At 38.4% G+C, this 25359-nt stretch overlaps 1 protein-coding gene and 1 pseudogene across 1 annotated transcript in view; one reads left to right on the top strand and one right to left on the bottom strand.

The window, feature by feature from the left end:
- Positions 1-2358: 2358 nt before the first annotated feature.
- Positions 2359-2825, bottom strand: LOC144243832 (cofilin-2 pseudogene; annotated as a pseudogene).
- Positions 2826-3844: 1019 nt separating this feature from the next.
- Positions 3845-25359, top strand: part of TMEM135 (transmembrane protein 135) — a 234669-nt gene continuing 213154 nt past the window's right edge. The window contains exon 1 of the mRNA XM_077778976.1: positions 3845-4137. Coding sequence (XP_077635102.1) covers positions 3997-4137 — 141 coding nt within the window. The 5' untranslated portion in view covers positions 3845-3996. The remainder of the gene's footprint in view (positions 4138-25359) is intronic.

Genomic DNA, 25359 nt, shown 5'->3' with positions numbered 1-25359 from the left:
CTGCTCTAGTTTGCAATTTCTTTTTTCATCCTGAAGTTTAGATGGTCCTCACTGAGAATTTACCAAGCCTTCCTGTTCCAGAGTCTTTACAGCAGCACCAGCAAAGAGAATACCCTTTCCATTCCTTTGAATCCAACAGTTGCCTGAAATTGCCTGACACCATCCAACTCCTTAGCAATGTCATCTTTGGCACCTGTGACAGTAATAACTGTGTTCTTCCCTTTTTAAATCTCTTGAAGCTTCAAGTCTCCATTTAACAGTTAACTAGAAAAATTGCTTGCTTTAATTGTAATTTTAAAATTTCCTTAGCTATTGGTATATATTTGTTGTTGTGCATGGCAAACATAATGTTAATCATTATGCATGCAAACTATGTGTGCTAATACATTTAAAAGCAACAGATAGTTGGCAACTATATTAACTGGTCATAAAATGCTACTTTTTAAGGATTGTAAATACTAACATGATAGTTTGTCACTTGTATTTGGCATTTAAAAAAATTTTAAATACGTGTTAGGAATTTGGGGATTGATGTGTAACACATTTTATTTTTTCCTAGTTAAAAATAGGCTCCCAGTTAGCATTTTCTTGCTGACCATCAGATTTTCAGGGATGGCTTATTAAAATTAAGTAGGATAAACCTGCATTTCTATTCCTGTAATTTCTGTGGACAGGTTTATGTTGTGTTTCTGATCCTCTCATATTATGAATTGGAAATTTTAAATAATTTGTGATTATCATGTTCTTGTCCCACCATTGTAGATTGGGTATGTTAAGCCTGGAGATAACCAGATCATGAGAGCAGAGCTATATTTTGTCCTGGGAAAGATCCTGTACTTCGAATAGGATAGGATAACTGCATGGGACTTTAGGTTTTCCCCTTTGGGAAGGGGAGGTATGTTTATCTATGGGAAGAAGAATGTGCCCAGAAATTTGAGTAGCTAGAGGCATAGAATTATGGCAGACACAGTATCTGTTTTTCCTATTTTGTTCAGTCATAAAACCCTAAATGTTAGCTGGGCATAAAAAAGCCTCATTTCCCAGCTTCCCTTGAAACTTAGTGTGGCCATGTGACTAAGCTTTGCTCAATGGGATATAAGGAGTAGATCTTTTGGGAAAGCTTTTTAAAGAGAGCAGGTAGGTCTTCTCTTCCTCTTTTGCTGGCCTTCCAAGCTGGCATGTGGGTGTCATCTTATAAGTCAGGCTGGAAAGCATAGGTAACAGTTGGTAAAGCAACCTGTCAAGATTCTGGGATCACTGATAGTTATGGAGCCATCCTCTTAGCCTAGGGACTGCTTATGTTTATCTGAACGAAGGAGAAACTTTAATCTTTTTATCACTGCTATTTGGGGCTTTTCATCAATGAACACTCCTCTTTTATTGACTTTAAACAACTATCTTATTTTACCTTATTTTTACTGTCTTATATTATTATTACACCAATCACATCATCTTGTGTAATCTTTTTGCCTATTTTTCTCTAGAATGCTAGTTTCATGAAAATAGAAACCCCCCCATTTTGTAATATGTATAATTTTTATTGCAATGTGGCCATTTTTGTGAGGATGAGGAGTTTGATCTTAAAAATAATGTTCCAATTAAGGTTCATTTATACAGAAATTGCCATGATGGCTGATATTAAAAATAGCTTTAGTGTTGTAAGACTCACACAGTAAACAAAACTATACTTATTCAGTACTATACACTGAACGGTAAACAAAAAGACAGTCATGACAGCTATTCCTTTTAAGATACATAGGTAATGGGAATGAACACTGGGGTATGAGGTTAAGTTGAGGACTCCGTTAATACAAGTTAATTGGCATTCCTTTCGGGAGTAGGGGGTTAAAGTCATTACAAAAAAGTGCTTTCAATGTATGGTGTTATATCCATCCTGTCATGTCATAAAAATAGACTTGCCAAGGAAGGTGAGGTATATGAATGCCGAAGCATCACAGAACTGTAATCAAGTACAAGTATAAATAATAATAAAGTTTGCCATCTGACAGGTGACTACTACTTTCAGTGCATTTAATTAACTTACCCTTGGCAGTATTCTAGGCTATTCACATTGACAATTACATTCATTGTAGTACTTGCTGCAAGAGAGGCATATAACCAGTTCTTCTGGTTAAAATATGATGGATGGCATTCCTTGGGTTCCACATAGAAGTAACAGTATGAAACATTCTAACAGCAATCACTGATGGGCTGCTTGAATGAATGATACTTCTTTCATTCATTGTTTTTGGTAGGGCCCATTGAGAAGGGCAAGAAACAGAACAAAACCTCATACTATATGCCTGTTGACAGCTGGAGAAGTGGAAGTTCCCTAACATCCAGATGGTATTTGTCATTTTAAAAGGGTTTTCCTTCAAGTGAGACTACTATGTTGCCTTTGTTTCTGTCCAAGTGAAGAATACTCCTTAATATTATCCAAGCCATACTTGCTAGGTATGTGTGATACCTGTAAATTTCGTTTTAAAGGCATCTTTAGAGCTAGCATAAATCATCTCGCTTTATAAAGTGCACTTTCCGGACCCCAGAGTTTAAATACTAGGTCTTCTTTCTTAAAGACTCTTGTTGTGAATGTGCATCATACAAAGCTAATTGGAATCAGAGATAGCAACTTCACAAAAGATGTGTAGGGGTCCTCTAACAGTATCACTGGGGTTGCCCACCAAGATGTGCTTTGCTTTCTGTAGCAATGATTTCTTTTGCCATCACGTAAACAGAAGAGAACGAATTTCTTAATATTTTCTGATCTCTTGTGTAGATTTCCTTACTTTCATATCATTAACAACTTTGTTGACATCATCGTTCATTTGTAACTCCAGAAACCACAGTAACAGCGGCCTGCAGCAGCTCAGGCTCAAACCCCGTGGGAGTGGGAAGAGGAGCGGGTCAAAACTTTGTCTCTCCTCGTCATATCTGAATGAACAAAAGTTTAGAACAGTGCCAGGAAAATAGTATCTGCTCTCTACCACTTTGTAGAATGAAAGAAGGCTTGATTAGAATGGGACTCCTCTAAAGGTAGTAAGCTCCTGTTTTAAGAAGCTATAGAATTTAGGATGCCAAGGAACCTAGGTTATTATAGATGAGGAAACGGACATTTAGAGGGGTTATATGATTCAGAGGTCACACAGGTCCCTTGTTATGCCAATTAATGGACAAGCTCCCCATGGGGTGGGAATTCTGAGACCACTGCCTCCTCTACTCTGTGCACCATTTGGCCGATGATTGTCATGTGCACTGTAGAAAGAATCGCCCAGTGGCCCAGGGTTTGGACAGGATGATCTACTGCCCTTTTCCCACACAGGAAGTGAATAAATTTTCCTAACAGATTTGTCAAGCTTCTCAGACACCGCAGAACAGAGGGCCCAGCAATCTGGAGCAGTGCGGTCGCAACCAGAAGGCAGCCTTAGCCATTTATTACCGGGTAGTCTACGGAAGGGGAGCTGGCAGCTCCTGTCCAGGTTGTCTAGTGGCAACCGGCTTCCTCCACCAGCTCCCAACAAAGACATTCTATCCCTTTCTTCCACTGCCCTCCGTTCTACTTGGCAGGGCTTTGTGAGGACAGAGACGAGTCCAGTGTGACCCAAGTCACCTGCCACTGTTCACCGGTCGCAGGCGTTGCGGGCCAGCGAGAGGCTGACGTGGGAAGCGGAGGGACAGGCGCGTGCGGCAGACGCGCTCTCACCCCTTCCGCTCCCCGCACCGCCCAGGGCTCCGAGTGCCGGGCGCGCGCACGCTCCGCCTCTCCCCGCCTCCCCGGTGCGCGCCCCGCCCCCTCGTGCTGCGATACGCTGAGCCCTCAACATCCGAGGACTTTGGCCCAGAGTAACCCTGCTCGCGTGACCTTTCCCCTCTATTCTGCACTCCAGCGGCCAGCCCCGCGCGCCGGCTGCAGTTGGGCGCGCGCTCGGCTGCCTCCCGCCTAGCTGCCTCACGAGCTCTGGCTCACCCCCTCGCTGCCCGTCCGCTCGGCTCCCCGTCATGGCGGCTCTCAGCAAGTCCATCCCTCATAACTGCTACGAGATCGGCCACACTTGGCACCCTTCCTGTGGGGTCTCCTTCGTGCAGATCACCAGGGGCGCCCTGGAGGAGTCCCTGAAGATTTACGCCCCCCTGTACTTGGTGAGCTCCGACAGCCCCTCCCCCAGGGCGAGCTTAGTGTGGAGGGTGGGCCAGGGAGTGCAATTGTGCTTCCCAGCGGCCTGGGCGACTCGTTCTGTGTGGGGTTCTCATTTGGAAGGACCAGAGTGTTTTGGGGGTTGTGGGTGGGATGGGAGAGGTCTCAAGGGGGCAGATATCCCAAATGCAACACTCGGCGGGAGAAGGGGGAGGGGAACTTGAGGCTGAGCTGTCATCCGAATGCCTGTTGATGGGAAGAGGATGGGCTCCCAACTTTAAAATTAAGTTAGGACACTTAAAATGGTGAATTAAGGGAACTGCAGTAAATTTTTTTAATCTTGCCTTATGATTGAGAGGAGTTTGTAGGTCAGCGAGGCGATGAGAAATGGCCTGCAGTCTTTCCTCTGATTCCCTCTGTAACAACCCCTCCACCCTCCCCTTTTAAAAGGACCTATTTGACAGCAAATCCCTGCGGGCTCAGATCTTGTCTTGGTTTGAGACGACAGTATTGTGACTTGATTGTTTTGCAAGTGTTGTTGCAGGTTCAGAGTAGACTCCTGGTTGAGATTTAGGGTGCCAATTTAAAGGATGATTCTCCACAGAATCAGTGAAGATGATTAAAAGATCTGACTTTAGGTCACCCAAGCAATTTAGGTTTGGGAGTTTTTAGTAGAGAATATTTGCAAATACATATATGTACCACTGAGAACTGTTAAAAGAAGTTTGTGCTTAAGTGTTCTCACCAGCATCTTTCTTTCCAATAACCTTGTCCATGATATTAAAGATGTATTACTTTGGCTATCCAAGTTCGCCCTCTCATTTTCTTTCTGGGGAGAGTATGTGTCCTAAGAAGGCAGAGATCATATCTTTTGTATCTTTCCTTAGAGTTTTATTGGATATTCAGTGGATGGTCAGTTTTTACTTCTCATTGAGTAATAATTTGGACTTATAGCCTAATATTCTTGCAAGTGTGTCATGGCTATATTTGCAGTACTTCTTGAAAAGTCTGATTGTTTCTTACAGAGATAACAAAGAAGATTGTAACTTTCTCTGGACTTGCAGAAGTCAGTTTCATTTTTATCATACAGGCCCAGACTTTAATATATGTTAAGACACTCCCCACTCCCCCATCATGTGAAAATGAAAACAAGAGTTTCTGATTTTGTAGGTCTGGGTGAGGCCTGAGATTCTGCATTTCTAACAGACTCCCGGGTAATATTGATGATGTTGGATCAAGAGTCTAACTTTGAATAATGTTTCTTTAGTGTCCTGTTAGGATGGTGGCTTGTATTCAGAATTAGCACAGTACTGTAAGTGCTTAATAAATGTCTGCATGAGTACAGATGTGAATTAATGAACTCATGAATAGGTCAGGTGTATGGAGATATTTGGCAGGTCTAAGGCAGTGTAAGAGAGAATGTTAGTTACTACCACACACTCAGAACAATTGGTACCCCTTTCCACACAATACATACATATATACACACAAACAAATACAACAACACGAAACAGTTGTTGAACTGTTTTAACTGTAGGCTACCATTAAAATGAGTGAAAGCTAGTGCCCTCCATAATTTAGAATACAAATTTAGAATGCACTGTTGCCCATTTAGGGGGATGGATTCTATGTTGTTCAGGTTCTTAGGTGCCTTCTTTAAGAAGGAAAACTTGCTCACTTAACTCACTCAGGGGGTTCTAAGACCCTAAGACCCTTCCGTCCTTCTTTCCTTTCTTTCCTTCTCTTTTCTTTCCTACCTTTCTTCATCGTTCTTTCTTCCTTTTCTTTCCTTTCTTTCTTCCTTTCTTCCTTCCTTTTCTTTCTTTTCTTTCTTCTTTCTCTCTCTCTCTCTTCCTTCCTCTCTCTCTCTCTCTCTTTCTTTCTTTCTAAGAGGGAAAGGGAGAGAGAGAATCTTAGGCAGGCCCCGGGCTAGATCTCATGAGTATGAGATCTTGATCTGAGCCAAAATCAAGAGTTGCTTAAGCGACTAAGCCACTTAGGCACCCCTAACACCATTCTTTTTTTTTTTTCTTTTTTAATGTTTATTTATTTTTGAGAGGGAGAGATAGAGCTTAAGTGGGAGAGGGGCAGAGAAAGAGGGAGACACAGAATCCAAAGCAGGCTCCAGGCTCTGAGCTATCAGCAGAGCCCGACATGGGGCTCAAACTCATGAACTGTGAGATCATGACCTGAGCTGAAGTTGGTCACTTAACCAACTGAGCAAGCCACCAGGCGCCCCTAAGACCACTCTTAATTATGCTTTTTCTAGATGATTTCTTCAGAACCTCCAGATTCAAGGGTACTGGCATTTACAGGTAGCTGACTCTAGAGTACAGCTTTTTGCACTTTTGGGAAGGAATATTAAAAACCTGCCTTTTCACTGACTGCTAGATGTTTATACTGTTCTTCAGAGTACAAATATTTGTAGAGAATATTTGTAAATACATATATGTACCGTTATATAATATTTATTCCTTCTGAGCCGTATTATCTAACTTGTTATCAGTTCATCACCTCTAGACTGAATAAACATTTAACAAGAGTTGGAATTGTTAGAAATAAAAAAACAGCTTATGGACAGTCTCTAGTTAGTTGCAAAAGGTCTGGAAACCACTGATGAAGAACCATTAATGTGGACTTAGGTCTTTTTTTTTTTTTTTTAATAGTCTCACAGTTTTATTTTATGGAAAAAATGGTACTTCTACAATACTTCCAAAGTTTGATTCCACTTCCAAGAGGCTGTTCAGATTTCTGTATTTTAGTGTGGCCTAGAGGCAGGATCCTGGACCCTGGATCAAATTGCCCATGTTAGAATTGTAGCTCACTGCTTACTAGCTGGGTAACCTCAGACAAATTACCTAGCCACTCTAAACCTCAATTTCTGTGTCTGCAATATTGGAGAAACCGTAACTTTTAACTTGGGAGGTCTTTGTGGAGATTAAATGTGATCTAATATGTAAAGTACTTGTGACACAGAGTGTGGACTGAGTTTGTAAAGGCAGTGGTTGAGTGGGTTTGCTAGAGAAAACGAGACCAACAGTGAGACCAGCAGTGAGACTTTTTGAAGTTCTTGATAATAGGTCGTTTGGTTTTGTTTTTACTTAAAAAAAGAAAAGAAAGACGCTGAAGTCACAGAATGCCTGAGAATATCTGTTTGGATTCTTTGACCTTTGGAGATCTTGGAATTTTTTTTTTTTTTTTAGTGGGTAGAGGTAAGGGACTCACTTTATCTTTCCATTCAATAAGTGATGATTTTTACACAGTTATAACTTTAGAGATTTAAGAGTCATTTGGTCTTTTTTTTAAATAAGTAATTAAATTACAAAATTTCCTATTCATCAACATGACATTTTGAGCTTGTTGAACTTATTTCTAATATATGATTTATTTGATTGAGTACAAAATGTAGTTCCAACACATCATTTTTAGTTGAAAGTTGAAGTTGTATATTACACTAAACACTCCTCAGCTCACCCTTTCCTGTAGCAGCTGTCTGGCCAAATCTGGTTTACTGTTGTTTGCCTTTTTAGTTATCATAGATCAGGGATAAAAATTAATAAGTACTGGAATATAGGATCTAAATAACTATGATCCATTACTGTTCATGTTTCTGAGTCAGTAGATTCTTATTAAAACAGATGTTTGGTTGGTTAAAAAAAACTTAAACAGCCTTCACACCCTTAATATGTATTTTTCAATGTCAGCATTATTTACTTTACATCATTGCTAGAAAACTCTTTTTACATCAAAGGGAGTAGTTCTCTATCGGGAAAGTTTATCATCTTAAAATAATTTGGTAGAGAGAGGAACCTACCGGAGGAGTGAGAGGGCCAGATCCATACTGGTAATCCCTTTTCATCAGATTGCCTTCATATTCAACTCTAGTTGATTCACTGTGATGCAGATTATTTTGAATAACCAGACCTCTTATTTACTACTTAGAAAATTATATTTGTCATGAACTTTGGACTCTAAAACATTTCTAAATTATTATTTACTGATAAATATTGATGAAAAGATATATACTAATGAAGAGGATACTGAAGTTTGATGATTAGTTTTTATAATATCTGAACCTAGACTATTGGTATTTGGAAGATTTACCCCCTTTCACATACCAGTTGTTTATTGAGTCTGCTATTTGCAGGGTGCTGTTAATAGTAACTGTAAGCCATGTGGTATGGTAAAGAATAAAAAAATGAATGGGATGTATTTCTTATATTGAGTTCATAGTCCAGGAGGGGAGATAAGGCATGTAGTACCCTGTAATATAAATTCATTGAGATAATACTATATGGCACAGAGCAAATGGTTTGAGAGATCAGAAGTAGATTACAGTTGAATGGAAGATAAGGGGAAATTTAATGGGAAAGGTGGCATTTCACTGTCCTTGAAGGAAAAGTGTGATTTGGAAAGGTAGAATAGGTGATGCATAAGGGAAAAGAATGGTTTAAACTAAGACATTCAGGTAGAATAGGGTATGGTATGCATTGGGGAATGGCAGATGGAATTGGATTTTATTTCATATAGTAGGCAATCACTAAAAGTTGCCGGGGGTGGGGAGAGGGAGGTATGCTTGAGGTTGTTTCAGAAAGCTTAATGTGGCAGTGGTTTATAGAATTGTTTGATTAGATTTAGTGACTCACTTGTAAAGTAGGGGAAAGAATTAAATGACACTATACAATTATAAGCCTTATTTATTGGGATGAGTAGAAGGTAGTGCTTTGGAGAAAGTATTTTCATTGAAATAGGGTGGATTGCTCAGGGGCATTTTGAATTTTGGCTACTAGTGCAGTATATGAGTGGAGAATGACCAGGAGGCATTGAGAAATGTAGAGTTGCTATTTCAGAGAGAGGGTGGGGCTAGAGATTTAGGTTAGGATGTCGTAAGAATAGAGATGAGAGTTGAAGTTATGGTAGGTCAATAAGGAAGAGAGATCAGGTGTGTGTTCTCAAGACTCCCTACCCCTAAATTACAAAAAATACTAATATTACTTGATTTGGAAGATGGGTATAACGTACGTAAGGCTCAATCTGAGTCTTGTTCTTGATCATATTTTGTCTCTATTTAAAGTATACTTTCAAGTTTGTCTTTATTTAAAATCTTTACAGTTTATTTTGAGGGGGGGGAAGGGAGGGAGAGGCAGAGAGAGAGGGAGAGAGATCCTTAGGTCTGTTCTTTGAAGTTTTGTTTTCATTTTGAACCTGTTGGTCTTATAAAAAATGTGGTTTAGTTTTGATTCTCATAAGGACCACATAACTTCCCTGAATAATGCAGCACGGCTCTTTCCTAACCATGTAACAATTAGGTTATAGTAAACACTCCTAATATCTACTGATCCAGTTACCTAGTGGATCTACTACAGTCGCTAACTCAGGAAGTGAATGGGGATCCATCCGTGTGGCGCTGCCCAGGTGAACTGCTCTATCCTGGGAATCCTGAGGGGGCTGGACAGATGGAGAGCACAGCTCCTGGTTGGGTTTGCCAACATGTTGTGGAACAAACTTGGATAAATGCATGGCAGGAGAAGCCAGTAACTCAAGGGATGAGGGTTTGGAAAAGAGAAAGGGAGAAATTATTTTGGGTGTTGGCAGTAGACAGGGGAGTCAGACCTTAACAACCGACTTCTCTGCCCACACCTAGAGATTTATGGAGAGAGACTGGGGTGATATGGCCTAGAGAGCAGGCATAGAGAATGTGATCATGGGTTAGGGTCAGCATGTATTCAACAGTGACCATGGGCAGGGAAGGGGATGTGTGGGTGTGTAGTTTTCTAGACATTCTGTTGCTATCAGAGTTTTTCTGGTCTGGTGGTTGGAATGTTCCAGTCACTGCCAAATGTCTTCCTCAGTGACTCAAGAAAGTGAGATAAGAAATAAGCATAATAGGTTTTAGTTAGAGCAAGAGTGAACCAGTCTTGTCTCTTTCTGGTTTTAACTGTTATGATCTGTAGTTGAACAGCAGGACTCCCTGACAATGCTGTTACAAGAGAAAGTAGGATGAGCATATGAGGTGTAGCTGAGTTCTCAGTTGTCATTTATTTTTTCAAGCATCTTAATTACACAGACAGAAATCTCTGCAAATTACTTAAAACTTGCATAAAACAAAAAGGAACTTGGGTTGGATCAGGGAGCGATTGTTTAGAGTGAAGGCAACATTTTTAAGTGTCTACTATATGCCACTTACTCTGCAGAGTATATTTGTCATCTCATTTATTTGAAAAGTACTAACATGGTGGAAGAAAATAAAGAGTAAAGTTCGTTGCACAAGTGGTTGGTGCTACTTTCTTCTGTTGGGATTAATTCTTTACTTACTGATTTAGTAATTTGTGTTTCCGTTGTCTTTCATCTTTTGCTTTTGTTGACTGGGAATGTAATTTCTCCCTCTGGAGTCATCATCAAGACTTAGTCCTCCCCTGAGGTTAGGTCACTAGTTTATGTATGTACCAAATTTATTAATATCCTGTTAGGTTATTTATATATCTCAGTTGTATTTTTCCTATATTTTTGTATTTTTTTTCCAGGATGAGCAGCCTAAACTCCTGTAGGGGATAGTATATCATACATTTCTATTTGTAACATGCACTATGGATAAATATTATTTGTCCTCATTTGTTTTTTGTTTTTTTNTGATGGTGGACATGTGGGTGGATTCTAGTTTGGGGCTGACTTGGGGTCACCAGGCTTTCCATTGGTCATGGGGGGAGGGCCCAGAAGGCTGGGTGGTCCTATGGGACTCCCATCCTCCTCGTCTCCAGTCTCTTCCCGCTCTGGCAGCGGGGACTGCTGCGGTGGCGGCGACTGCTGCTGATTCTGCTTCTTTCGTTTCGGCATCGTGGTTGCGGCAATGGCTGCAGCGGGATTTGGAGGGCAGTGAGGAAGGGCATTTGTCCTCATTTGGAATAGTCAGACTTTGGGGTGTCTGGTTGGCTCAGTTGGTTGAGCTTCTGACTCTTGATTTCAATTCAGGTCATGATCTCTGGATTCTTGAGATTGAGCCCCTCATTGGGCTCTGTGTTGACAGCCTGAAGCCTGCTTGGGATTTTCTCTTTCTCACTCTCCCTCCTGGTGCGCTCTCTCTCTCTCTCTCTCTCTCTCAGTCTCCCTCAAAATAAATAAATAAACCTTAAAAAAATAAAATAGACTTCAGTGTCAGGTATGGTGGTTAAAGAGCATGGACTCTGAAGCCACTTGAGCTCAGTTTCTGATCTGCTACTTAATTAGGTGTGTGACTTTGGGCAACTTAATCTCTTTGTGCCCGTGTTTTCTTATGTAAGGGGATATTGGTCATGCCCATCTCACACTGCTGTGAAGACTTATGTGAGTCAACATTTGTATGGTGTTTAGAGCAGTACCTGGCACACAGTGTTTGTTAAATTTATAAATATTCTGTAAATAAAGTATTAAAAACATAGATTCATTATGCTATTTTCTTTAAAACAGTTCTGAATATGGGGTAATTTTGCCTTCTAGGAGACATTAGGCACTACCTCTAGACATTTTTGGTTGTCACAGCTCAGAGTAGCTGCTGGTATTTGGAGAGCAGAAGACAGGAGATGCTGCTAGACATAATATATAGGATAGTCCTCCACAATAGCAAGCGACCTGGCCCCAAATGTTGATAGGTAAATGTTGAGAGACCCTACTTTAAATAAATCATTTTTTTACTAGTGATTACTTTAAGAAAGATTAAATACATAAAACATGAAACCAACTCTTCTTATTTTTTAAAATATCACTTTTTAAGCTTATTTATTTATTTTGAGAGGGTGAGTGAGAGTGGGGGAGGGGCAGAGAGAGAGAGAGAGAGAGAACAGAATTGCAAGCAGGCTCTGCACTATGATCACAGAGCCTGACATGGGGCTGAACCCACGAACTGTGGGATCATGACCTGAGCCGAGATCAAGAGTCCGTTGCTTAATTGACTGATCCACCTTGGCACCCACCAACTGTTTCTTATTGTGAAGAATTCTTATTTCTTATTTTCCAAAGGAACTAGGTTTGTCAGTCCCTCTAGAAATAGTCTTCTAGAAGATTTAGTGATCAAACTTGGGGGCCAAGAAAGACTGCTGAATTGGACTTTGGTGCTAATAAGGCTAAGATCATGGAGTTAGCCGCTTTGAGGAGGGCCAGTTAGCTTTGTTCTAGTCAACGGCCATAGGTTGTAATTCGAATAGTAGTCAGCCATCTTTGTGATAAATGTTTGCACTAATTAAATGGGGAAACAGACAAGGGAATATAAATGAATAAGATTAAATGCCTTTAAGTCTGATAGATGTTTAATAGTGATATTTTTATAAAGAGAAACTCCTAAATTTGGGGCTCATAATTACAATTTTGCATCACACGTCAGTCTGTAGCCTTTGTGTTAGTCAGGTTGGTTACCATATTTGCCCTTCATGGACTATCCTTTTTTCTTTTTTATCATGGCCTATCCTTAATGCTGCCTCTGTTTTTTGACAGAGGATTGTTCATAAAGATATTTGCCTGTATATCCTTCTAGATACTTTACTGTTTATAATTTTCCAATTTAAGTCTATCATCCATCTCAAATTAAGCTTTGTGTATAGTATGAGGCAGAGGTCAAGGTTAATATTTTGTTCTACACAGATAGCAAGTTCCTCCAGTACCATTTATTTTTTAAAAAGATACAATTTTAAAAGTGGGAAAATAAAGAACTCTTTGTGTCATTTGTTTTCAGTGTTGACCAGTAATTTTTATCTTTCAACAGGATGTTTTGATATATGTATTAATTTTCAACATGATTTGATATGTAAAGTGAAATAATTACTAGTGAAACTAATTAACTTATCACTTCCTCACATACTTATGTATATACTTTTTCTTTTCAAATTTTTATTTAAATACTAGATAATATACAGTGCAATATTGATTTCAGAAGTAGAATTCAGTGATTCATACTTATGTACAGCACTTAGTGGTTGTCACAAGCGCCTTCCTTAATACTTATCACCCATCTAGCCCATCCCCCAACCACCTCCCTCCACACCTTTTTTATTCATTCATCAATTGATAGACATTTGGGGTGCTTCCATATCTTGGCTGTTGTAAATAATGCTGCTATGCTATAAACATTGGGGTACATGTATCCCTTCAAATTAGTGTTTTTGTATTCTTTGGTTAAATACCCAATAGTGCAATTGCTGGATCATAGGGTAGTTCTATTTTTAACTTTCTGGGGAACCTGTATACTGTTTTCCACAGTGACTGTATCAGTGCCATTTCCCTCAGCAGTGCGAGAGGATTCCTTTTCTCGCATATTATCACCAACACTTGTTATTTCTTGTGTTGTTGATTTCGGCTTTTCTGAGAGGTGTTAGGTGATATCACATTGTAGTGTGTTTTTTATTATAACTATTTATTTTTGAGAAAGAGAGATCGTACTTGAGTACTGGAGGGGCAGAGTAGGGGACAGTGGATCCGAAGTAGGCTCTGCACTGACAGCAAAAGCCTGATGTGGGGCTTGAACTCATGAACCGTGATACCATGACTTGTATGGAAGTCAGACACTCAACTGACTGAGCCTCCCAGGTGCCCCCACATTGTCATTTTGATTTGAATTGCTCTGATGATAAATGATGATGAGCATCTTTTCATGTGTCTGTTGGCTATCTGTATATCTTCTTTGGAGAAATGTCCATGTTTTCTGCCCATTTTTTAAATGAATTATTTGTTTTTTGGGTGTTGAGTTTTATAAGCTCTTTATATGTATTGGATACTAACCTTTTATCAGATATGTCATCTACAAATATCTTCTCCCATTCAGGGGGTTGCCTTTTGGTTTTGTTGATGGTTTCTTTTACTGTGCAGAGCTTTTTATTTTGATGTAGTACCAATAGTTTAGTTTTGCTCTTGTTTCCCTTGCCTCAGGATACCTGTCTAGAAAAAAGTTGCTATGGCTGATGTTAGAGAGAGGTTACTGCCTTTGCTTTTTACTAGCATTTTTATGGTTTTGGGCCTTACATTTAGGTCTTTTTTTTTTTTTTCCCCAAGGTTGTTTATTTTGAGAGAGCGCACTAGTGGGGAGGGGCAGAGAGGGAGAGTGAGAATCCCAAGCAGACTCCTCACTGTCAGCATGGAGCCTGACACAGGGCTTGATCTCACAAACTGTGAGATTATGATCTCAGCCAAAATCAAGAGTCAAGCATTTAATTGACTGGGTCACCCAGGCGCGCCTACATTTAGGTCTTTAATCCACTTTGAATTTATCTTTGTGTTTGGTGTAAGAAAGTGATTCAGTTTTATTCTTTTGCACATTGCTGTTCCAGTTCTCTTGATACCATTTGTTGAAGAGACTAGACTGTCTTTTTCCCACTAGGTATGCTTTCCTGATTTGTTGAAGATTAATTGACCATATGATTGTGAGTTAATTTCTGGGTTTTCTATTCTGTTCTATTGATCTGTGTCTGTTTTTGTGCCAGTAACGTACTGTTTTGATTACTACAGCTTTGCAATAGAACTTGAAGTCCAGAATTGTGATACATCCAGCTTTGCTCTTCTTTTTCAACTTTTTTTTTTTTTTTTTTTTTTTTTGGCTATTTGGGGTCTTTTGTGGTTTCATACAAACTTTAGGATTGTTTGTTCTAGTTCTGTGAAAAATACAGTTGTTGGTATTTTGATAAGGATTGAATTAAATGTGTAGATTGATAATCATTTTAATAATATTTGTTCTTCCAATCCATGAGCATGAAATGTCTTTCCATTTCTTTGTGTCATCTTCATCTTCTTTCATCCTTGTTTTAATTTTTTTAAATATTTATTTATTTTTGAGAGAGAGCGAGAGAGTGACAGAGTGAGCAGGGGAGGGGCAGAGAAAGAGACACAGAATTTGAAGCAGGCTCCAGGCTCTGAGCTGTCAGCACAGAGCCCCATGTGGGGCTTGAACTCACGAATGGTGAGATCATGACCTGAGCTGAAGTTGGATGCTTAATGCACTGAGCCACCCAGGAGCCCCATTCTTTCTTCCTTGTTTTAAATAGTTTTCAGAGTATCAGTCTTTTTGTCTGGTTACGTTTGTTCCTAGGTATATTAATATTTTCGGTGCATTTGTAAATGGGATTGATTTCTTAGTTACTTTTTCTCTACTTCATTATTGGTATATAGAAATGCCACAGATTTCTTTTTTTTAAAAAATTTTTTAAATGTTTTATTTGTTTTTTAAAATTTCTTTCTGTTGTTTAGTGTTTTTTTTAAATTTTATTATTATTATTTTTAATAGTTTATTGTCAACTTGGTTTCCATATAACACCCAGTGCTCATCCCAACAAGTGCCCTCCTCCATGCCCATCGCCTCCTTCCCCTCTCCCCCACCCCCACCAGTCCTCACTTTGTTCTCAGCATTCAAGAGTCTCTCATGGTTTGCCTCCTTCCTTCTCCCCTACTATTTTTCCCCACTTCTTCCCCACGGTCCTCCATTATATTTATTTCTGAGAGAGAGAAAGAGACAGTGTGAGCAGGGGAAGGTCAGAGACAGAGGGAGACACAGAATCTGAAACAGGCTCCAGGCTCTGAGCTGGCTGTCAGCACAGAGCCCGATGCGGGGCTCAAACCCACGAACCATGAGATCAAGACCTGAGCCGAAGCCGGATGCTTAACCGACTGAGCCACCCAGCCTCCCCAAAATGCCACAGATTTCTATACACTAATTTTGTATCCTGCTACTTTACTGAATTTAAAGTACTAGCAGTTTTTTAAACTAGTTTACTAGTTTAAAACAGTACTAGCAGTTTTTTGGTTGACTTTTTCAGGTTTTCTATATATGGTATATGTCATCTGCAAACAGTGAAAGTTTTCCTTACAGATTTGGATGCTTTTTATTTCTTTTTGCTGTGGTTAGGACTTCCAGTACTAGATTAAATAAAAGTGTTGAGAGTGGACATACTTGTCTTATTCCTGACCTTAGAGGAAAAGCTGTCAGTTATTCCCCATTATGGATGATGTTAGCTGTGGGTTTTTCTTAATATGGCTGTTATGTTGAGATATGTTCTCTCTAAACCTACTTTGTTGAGGGTTTTTTGTCATGTATGGATGTTGTACTTTGTCAAATACTTTTTCTGCATCTGTTGAAATGATTACATGGTTCTTACCCTTTGTCTTACTGATGTGATGTATCACGTTGATTGATTTGCAAATACTGAACCACCTTGAAACCCAAGAATAAATTCCACCTGATTGTGGTGAATGATCTTTTTAATGTATTGTTGGATTTGGTTTGCTTGTATTTCGTTGAAGATTTTTTCATCTATGTTCATCAGAGATATTGGCCAGCAGTTCTTTTTGTTAATGGTGTCTGTATCTGGTTTTTGTATTAGGCTAATGCTGGCCTCATAGGGTGAATTTAGAAATTTTCCATACTTTTCTATCATTTTTTAAAATAGTTTGAGAAAAATAGGTATCAACGCTTCTTTAAATGTTTGGTAGAATTCCTTGTGAAGCCACCTGGTCCTGGACTTTGTTTGTAGTTTTTTGATTTCTAATTCAGTTTCTTTGCAGGTTATTGATGTGTTCAAATTTTCTATTTCCTCCTGTTTCAGTTTTGACATTTTATATGTTTCTAGGAATTTATCCATTTCTTCCAGGTTGTGCTGGAAGACAAAACTATATGTTGGCATATAGTTTTTCAGAGTATTCTCTTATAATTGTTTATACTTCTGTGGTGGTGGTTGTTATTTCTTCTCTCTCATTTGTGATTTTATTTATTTGAGTCCTTGCTCTTTTTTCTATTTTTTCCCCAACGAACTAGCTTCTGGTTTCATTGATCTTTTCTATTGTTTTTTTTTGTTTGTTTGTTTTTGTTTTGTGTTTTTTTTTAGTTTGTGTATTACTGATTTGTGCTCTAATCTTTATTATTTCCTTCCTTCTGCTGGTTGTTCTTTTTCTAGCTCTCTTAGGTGAAGGGTTAGGTTGTTTATTTGATATTTTCTTGCTTTTTGAGATAGGCCTGTATTGCTATGAACTTCCCTTATAGAACTGCTGTGTTGCCTTCCATGGAGTTTTGAGCCATTGTGTTTTCATTTTCATTTGTTTTCGTGGACTTTTTAATTTTTCTTTTATTTCCTGGTTAACTCATTCATTGTTTAGCAGCATGTTATTTAATCTCTATGTATATGTGTTCTTTCCAGATTTTTTCTTGTGGTTGATATCTAGTTTCATAGAGTTGTGGTCAGAAAAGATGCATAGTATGATTTTGGTATTTTTGAATGTGTTGAGGCCTATTTTTTAAAGTGTTGGCTCATATGTGATCTGTTCTGGAGAATGTTCCATGTACACATGAAAAAAATGTGTATTTTGCTGTTTTAGGATGGGATGTTTTGAATGTATCTGTTAAGTCTGTATGGTCTGTTAAGTCTGTATGGTTTGATATGTATTTTTCTGTCTTATGTATTTGGGTGCTTCCATGTTGGGTATGTAAATATTTACAATTATTAGATTTTCTTGTTGAATTGTCCCCTTTATTATTAGTATCCTTATTTGTCTCTTGTTATAGTCTTTGTTTTCATTTAAGGACTATTTTGTATGACACATGTATTGCTACTCTCACTTTCTTTTAACGTCCATTTGCATGGTAAATATTTTTCTCTTCCTACACTTTTCATTATGCCTGTGTCTTTAGGTTTAAAATGATTCTCTTGGAAGCAGCATATAGATGGGTCGTATTTTTTTAATCTATTCTGTCACTCTTGTTTTTTGATTGGAGTGTTTAGTCCATTTACTTTCAAAATAATTATTTAAAAATATGTATTTATTGCCATTTTATTACCTCTGTGATTCTTTCTTCAGCTTGAACTAGTCTCTTGGTGAAACTATCTATGGAATTTTTTTAGTTATGTCATTGTTGTCTTCAGCTGTGGAGTTTTTTTCTCCTTTTTATTCTATATTCCGTTTTAAAATGGAATTGTTAGGGTTTTCTTTTTTTAATGTATGTATTTTTTCCTTTTTTTAAAAGAGAGAGAGAGCATGAGCAAGGGAGAGGGGCAGAGAGAGAGAGAGAGAGAGAGAGACTCTTAAGCAGGCTCCGTGCTTGGAGTGGAGCCTCATGTGAGGATCAATCCCATGAACCTGGGATAATGACCTGAGTCAAAATCAAGAGTCAGACACTCAACCAACCGAGTCACCCAGGCGCTCCACATTTTTTAAAAAAATTTTTTTAATGTTTTATTTATTTCTAGAAGAGAGAGAGAGACAACATGAGCAGGGGAGGGTCAGAGAGAGAGGGAGTGACAGACTCTGAAACAGGCTCCAGGCTCTGAGCTGGCAGTCAGCACAGAGCCCGACGCGGGGCTCGAACCCACGAACCGCGAGATCATGACCCAAGCGAAAGTCAGACGCTTAACCGACTAAGCCACCCAGGCGCCCCTCCACATTTTTTTTTAAAGCTAGTTTTCATCTTTGTTGAACTTCTTATTTTGGTCATGTATTGTGTTCTTGATTTCATGTAGTTGTCTGTGTTCTGTTGTAGTTTACTGAGATTTTTTTTAAAGATGATTATTTTGAATTCTTTGGCAGTTCATAGATCTCTGTTTTGTAGAGTTGGTTACTGGTACTTTATTTTGTTCCTTTGTTTTTCTGTTTATTTGTATTCCTTGTGGCTTTGTTTTGGTATGTATGAGTTTAAAATTTTTTTTTATAGTTTATTTTTGAGACAGAGCATGAGTGGGGGAGGGGCAGAGAAAGAGGGAGACACAGAGTCTGAAACAGGCTCCAGGCTTTGAGTGCCAGCACAGAGCCGGACACGGGGCTCGAACCCACGACTTGAGAGATCATGACCTGAACCAAGTCAGACGCTTAACTGACTGAGCCACCCAGGCGCCCCTGCATTTTCTTTTTAATGTTTACTTATTTTTGACAGAGAGAGACAGCACGTGAGCAGGGGAGGGGCAGAGAGAGAGGGAGACACAGAATCCAAAGTAGGCTTCAGGCTCTGAGCTGTCAGCACAGAGCCCAACACAGAGCTTGAACTCACAAACCATGAGATCATGACCTGAGCCGAAGTTGGATGTTTAACCCATTGAGCCACCTAGGCATCAGGCATTATTACAGTCTCTTGTAGTGAAAGCCTTTCACCCAACACACTGTCCAGAGATTTTGGATAGGTTTTTTGATGAAGTCTGTGCATGGGCTTGCTATTGGAGTCTTCTGGCTGGATGGTCTGGTGGTTAGGGATGGGCCTAGAGCCTAGGTTCAGTGGTGTAGGCCTTGTGCTGGGGCCCATAAGGGGGCAATCCTGATGGCTTGGACTTTGCTGTTAGGTCTGGCATAAGACTGGAGCCTGGTTTCTTGGGAGTTAGCCTCATGCTCAGATGGGCCTTGAGCTGGAGTCCACAGTTTGTGTGGGCTGGTCCACACACTTGTGGTGAAGTTAGGTGCTCACTTCACTCTTCTTTCATTGGGTGAATGTCTGTCTCCACACTGGGATGTCTGGAGTTGGAGGTAGGTAATACACATAATATGAAGTTCTCTTTCTCACCCTTTTCTATGTGTGTTTTCTTATTTCTGTGTTCCATCCAAGTGCTGTAATCTCTCACCTGGAATCCTTAACTTTTATGAAGGTATTTTCATGCATGGATAGTTCAAATTGATGTTTCTGTAAAGGGATGAATGCTGAAATCTGCTATTCTGTTATCTGGGTGACGTCACTCTTGTATCATATGTTTATTGTAGAATTTCTGGAAAGTACCCAAAAACAAAATGAAGCTTAAAATAATATGTTGCCACCATCAGAGATAACCAATAAATAGCATTCTCACATTTGTTCCATATGTTCATTAAAAAATATTGTTTTGTAGTCTGCATTTTCATTTTATATATTTTGATATATTTTTCCCTGGTCATTTAGTGGTCTTCTAAAACAAGATTACATTACTATGATAAATAAATATAAGTTTATATTTTAATCATGGTGCTATTATATACCCATATTTAGCTAAATTTTTATAAGTATATTTGGAAAATTCATAAGAGATTAATTAATGTGGAATTTCTTCATCAAAGCTTATGAACATTACAACATATTTGCTATTAAAATATGTTTCTCAAGTTTTCTGATGATTTCAGATGATGATTTTATACATATGTGCATGTGCTTTTACTACATGGTATGTACAATTGCTGTTATGTTATTTTTTTTAATGTTTTTTATTTATTTCTAGGAGAGAGAGAGAGACAGCGTGAGCAGGGGAGGGTCAGAGAGAGAGGTAGACACAGACTCCGAAACAGGCTTCAGGCTCTGAGCTGGCAGTCAGCACAGAGCCTGATGTGGGGCTCAAACCCACGAACCGCGAGATCATGACCTAAGCGAAAGTCAGATGCTTAACCGACTAAGCCACCCAGGCGCCCCTGCAGTTATGTTATTTTGTGAGCTCAGTGTTTCCTAACCTTTTTTACACTGTAGCATGCTATGGTATACCTAGAAAATGATAATAATTGTGTGGCACCCTAGGGAAAACTGAAATGTTTATCGCTGTACTCTGTTAGCCTCGGCCTGACTACCCACAGTGTTGAGAGGATCAGTATTTTGGTCACTTGTAAACCCTGGTTGGAAGCTCTGAGTTAGAGCACAGGGATGATAAGGCCCTAGGTAGTTTCCCGTGTTTTGTGTAAGATTTCCTTTGTTTCTTACAATAGGCTATACAGTTTGGTATACCGATTTTGCAGGTATGTACAATTTATCCACTTTACTGGTGGACATTTAGTTTTGGTGGTATTTGTAATTACAGATAGTTTTTTCATTCCTATCAGTACTTGGCTTTATCAGTTTTTTTTGTTTGTTTTGTTTTAGTCATTCTGGTTTGTGTGTAGTGATATTTCTTAGTGCAATGATGAGTCATGATGACCATATTTCATTTACCTATGGCCATCATGTGGATGACTGCATGACAGCTTTTTTTCTTTTCTTTTTAGTTTATTTATTTTTTTGAGAGAGCGAGAGAAAGAGCATGAATGGGGTAAACAGGCGCCATGCTGTCAGCGCAGAGCCCAGTGCAGGGCTAGAACTCCTGAACTGTGAGATCATGACCTGAACTGAGATCAAGAGTTGGATGCTTAACTGACTGAGCCACTCAAGTGCCCCTGCTTTTTTTTTTTAATTGAACTTTTTGTTTTGAGATGGTTATAGATTCTTATGCAGTTATAAGAAATAATGGAGAGATTCCCTGTACTTTTTATCTGGTTTCTCCTGATGGTATCATCTTACAAAATGATAGTAAATACCACAACCAAAACCCTTCTATTGATACAGTCAAAATATAGAACATTTCCATCATCAAAAGGATTTCTCATGTGGCTCTTTTATAGCAATACCCACTTTCCTCCCACATATCCACCTCCTCCGTTATAACTCCTGGCTACCATTACTTTATTCTCCATTTCTATGACTCTGTCATTTCAAGAATGTCTTGTAAATGATATCATGCATTATGCAGTGTTTAGGGATTGGCCTTTTTTACTCAGCATATTTCTCAGGAGATTCATCAAGATTGTTTCATGTATCACTCATTTATTCTTTTTTCATTGCTGAGTAGTATTCTCTTATATGGATACTCCACTATTTTTTAAACCATTCACCTCTTGAAAAACATCTGGGTGGTTTCTGGTTTTTGACTATTCTGTGGAAAAGCTACTATAAACATTTATGCACAGATTTTGTATTGACATACATTTTCATTTCTTTAGGATAAATACCCTGGACTACAGTTGCTTGGTCATATGATAGTTGTTTATTTATTTTTTCAAGAAACTGTCAAACTGCTTTCTAGAATGACTCTACCATTTCACATTTTCTCTAGTAATGCATGACTGATCCAGTTTCTCTGTCTTTCTTGCCAGAATTTGGTTTTCCCTTATTTTTCAATTTCAGTCAGTTCTGATGATTGTATAATGATAGCTCATTTGTGGGTTTTAATTTGCATTTCCTTAAGGGCTAGTGTGCTTATTCACCATTTACATATCAGTGAAATGTCTCTTTATATTTTTGCTACTTTTTAATTACATTAAAATTTTACCATTGAATTGTGAGATTTCCTTATATATTCCAGATACTATATAGTCCTTTGCTGGATATGTAGTTTACACGTATTTTCTCCCATTTTGTAGCTAGTCTTTTTATCGTCTTAACAAGTCTTTTAAAGAGAAAAAGTTTTAGTTCTGAAGTGTAACTTACAGTTTTCCTTTACAAAAATTTTTAAAAGTAGGCTTAATGCCCAGTGTGCAGCCCAACACGGGGCTTGAACTCATGACCCTGAGATCAAGATCTGATCTGAGTCAGATGCTTAACCGACTGAGCCACCCAGGCACTCCTACAGTTTTTCCTTTTATGGATTGTGTTTTTGGTCTCATGTCTAAGAACTCTTTGCCTAGCCTTATTAAATCCCTAAGATTTTGTCTGATCTTTCCCCCCTAAAATTTTGTAGCTTTATGTTTCACATTTATGTCTATGATCCATTTTGAATTAAATTTTGTGTGAAGTATGAAATTTAGGTTAAGGTTAGTTCTAAATTTTTATTTAACATTTTCTGGCCTGTGGATATCCACTTGCTCTAACACCATTTGTTGAAAAAGCTGTCTTTTAGTTGGAAGTATTTTCATGGTTCTGTTTCTAGGTTCTCCATTCTATTTCATTAACCTATTTGTTTATTTCTCTGCCAATATCGCAAAGCCTGATTGCCCTATCAACATAGTAAGTCTTAAAATTGGGTGAACTGATTCTTCTCACTTGATTCTCTTTTTCAGAGTTGTTTTAGCTCTTATAATCAATTTGCTTTTTGTATATATTTCAGAATGATATTGTCTATACTTGTCTGCAGAAATCTTTCTGAGATTGTGATAGAAATTGTGTCACTTTGGGGAGAATTGACATGCTGAGTCTACTAGTCCACAAGCATTTATTTATATCTCCTTTGCTTTCTTTCATCGGCATTGTGTAATTTTCAGCATATAAGTCCTATGCAGATAGATTTTTGCCTAAGTATTTTATTTTTTTGAGGATTTATAAATGCTACTGTATTTTTAATTTTGGCATCCATGTGTTGATTGCTTTTATATAGAAATACAAATGATTTTTGTAGGTTTATCTGTATCCTGTGTCCTTGCTAAACTGCCTTATTAATTCTAGGAAGTTGGGTTTTGTTTGTTTGTTTGATTTTGTGTGTTGCTTGGGATATTCTGTGTAGACAATCTGGTTATCTGCAAATAGGGATAGTTTTGTTTCTTCCTTTCCAGGAACAGAGATTTTTTTTTTCTGTAACTATATGAATATATTACATAGTATCAAATTCTGCCCATTGTTAGGTCTAAAATGAAAGAGACACTACATTCCCAAACCTGAGGATACTAGGACACCATCAGAACTGATGAGATGCTTGAGGACCAGGGGGTGATTGTGACAGATACATTTTGTTCCTAAGTAATTGGGTGGATGTGTTAAGGTGGGAAACTCAGAGGTTAAAACATTCTTTTGTGAAATATAGTGAGTTCTGCTCTGCACATGTTGAGTTTTTTGATGCCTGTGTTACATATTTGTTGATATGTCCAATAGATACTTGAAGGATACATTAAGAATTTAGGGAAGAGGGGCGCCTGGGTGGCTTAGTCGGTTAAGCGTCCGACTTTCGCTTAGGTCATGATCTCATGTTCGTGGGTTCGAGCCCCGCATCGGGCTCTGTGCTGACTGCCAGCTCAGAGCCTGGAGCCTGTTTCAGTGTGTGACTCCCTCTCTCTCTGACCCTCCCCTGCTCACGCTGTCTCTCTCTCTCTCCTAGAAATAATAAATTAAAAAAAAAATTTAAAAAAAAAAAGAATTTAGGGAAGAGATTGGAGTTATAATAAGAATTCCTACTTTGAGATGATAGATGATGCCATTGGAAAGAGAGCATATGTAGAATGAGTAGTGATCTGAGGAAGAAATGCTAATGAAGGAAAAATGTTTAGAGATATAATGGGAAGATGAAAATAATACATTACCATAGAAACTATAGAAACTTCTGTTATCAAAATTCCACCTATTTGTTAAGCTCTGTCTGTCTTACAAAGTTCAGTGATATCTTCTGGACATCATCACCTTCCTAGTCCCATCACCTTTTAGTCATTTCTTAATATGTATTTCTGTAGCAGTTTCTTCTTCCTCTAGTCTAGCACTTGGCATATTCTAGTTTATGAGTCTAATTTCCCTATCAAGATTTTATGTGCCTAGAAGGCAGGGATTAGATCTTAGTCATCATTGTTTTTGCTGTGTATGGCATAGTTCTTATTTACAAGTTGTTTAATTGAATGAAACAGGAGATGGTCAGGGGCTCCAAAGGGGTGGAGTAAGAAGAGAACTGAGGCAAGTCCCTTGGATTTATTGATTATTGACCTTAGGAAAAGTGTTATATCTGGGATGGTGAGGAGTGAATAGAGTTCTCTAGTCTTCTTTCAAGTCCGTATTGCCCTTCCTTATACTCTCTTCCTCATTCCTTAATTGTGTGGTTTTAAGTTTTTCTTCTTAAGTACGTTGTTTCATTTGATGGAAAAATATTTTTTCTCTGTGGCCTGTTAAGATTCTATTTTTCCAAATGTAGCTCATGTTCCTTTCTCAGTGAAACAGCTGCCCACCCCTATATTAAACTCACTCTTTGATAAACTTCCAAGGCACTTCATATAATTATTACTAACAAATTATTTTTCAAGATCTCTATCTGTACCTTATCATACCATATTCCAATTCATATTCTGTTTATGTTGTATAACATTAATAGTGTACTCGATAAATACTTAGATCTTTTATCTTGATTTTTAAATATCCATAATATCCATAGTAAATTATTTCAGAGTTTTTTTTTTATTTTAATCTTGAAAATTTTCTTTTAAATTCTGAGGTCACATATAACAACCTGTAAAATATGTTTTCAATCTAAGTTTAAATTTAAAAGATAAGCCATGAAGACTCATAGCATGGCATTCTTTATGAAATATATTTGTGACAGACTTCTGCACTCCTTGGTACAGAACTTGTTCCTGCTCTGGTAACATTGTGGTACCAACCTATAGTAGACTAGATTTCAAGCACTCCCCTCCCCCCAATTTGTTTTTAATGGGCTCTAGTGGGTCAGAAATTATTATTTTTTACTTTTTGTATTCCTAGCATGGTTTTTCACACAGTACTCATGTTTGAATAGCTGAATGAATTTCTTTGGTTTATAACACTGAGGTTCTCTAATATCCAGGCTGATAAT

This window comes from Crocuta crocuta, unplaced genomic scaffold, assembly GCF_008692635.1.
Source record: "Crocuta crocuta isolate KB4526 unplaced genomic scaffold, BGI_CrCroc_1.0 scaffold148, whole genome shotgun sequence".
In the NCBI taxonomy this organism is placed as follows: domain Eukaryota; kingdom Metazoa; phylum Chordata; class Mammalia; order Carnivora; family Hyaenidae; genus Crocuta; species Crocuta crocuta.
This window is presented reverse-complemented; position numbering and strand designations above follow the sequence as displayed.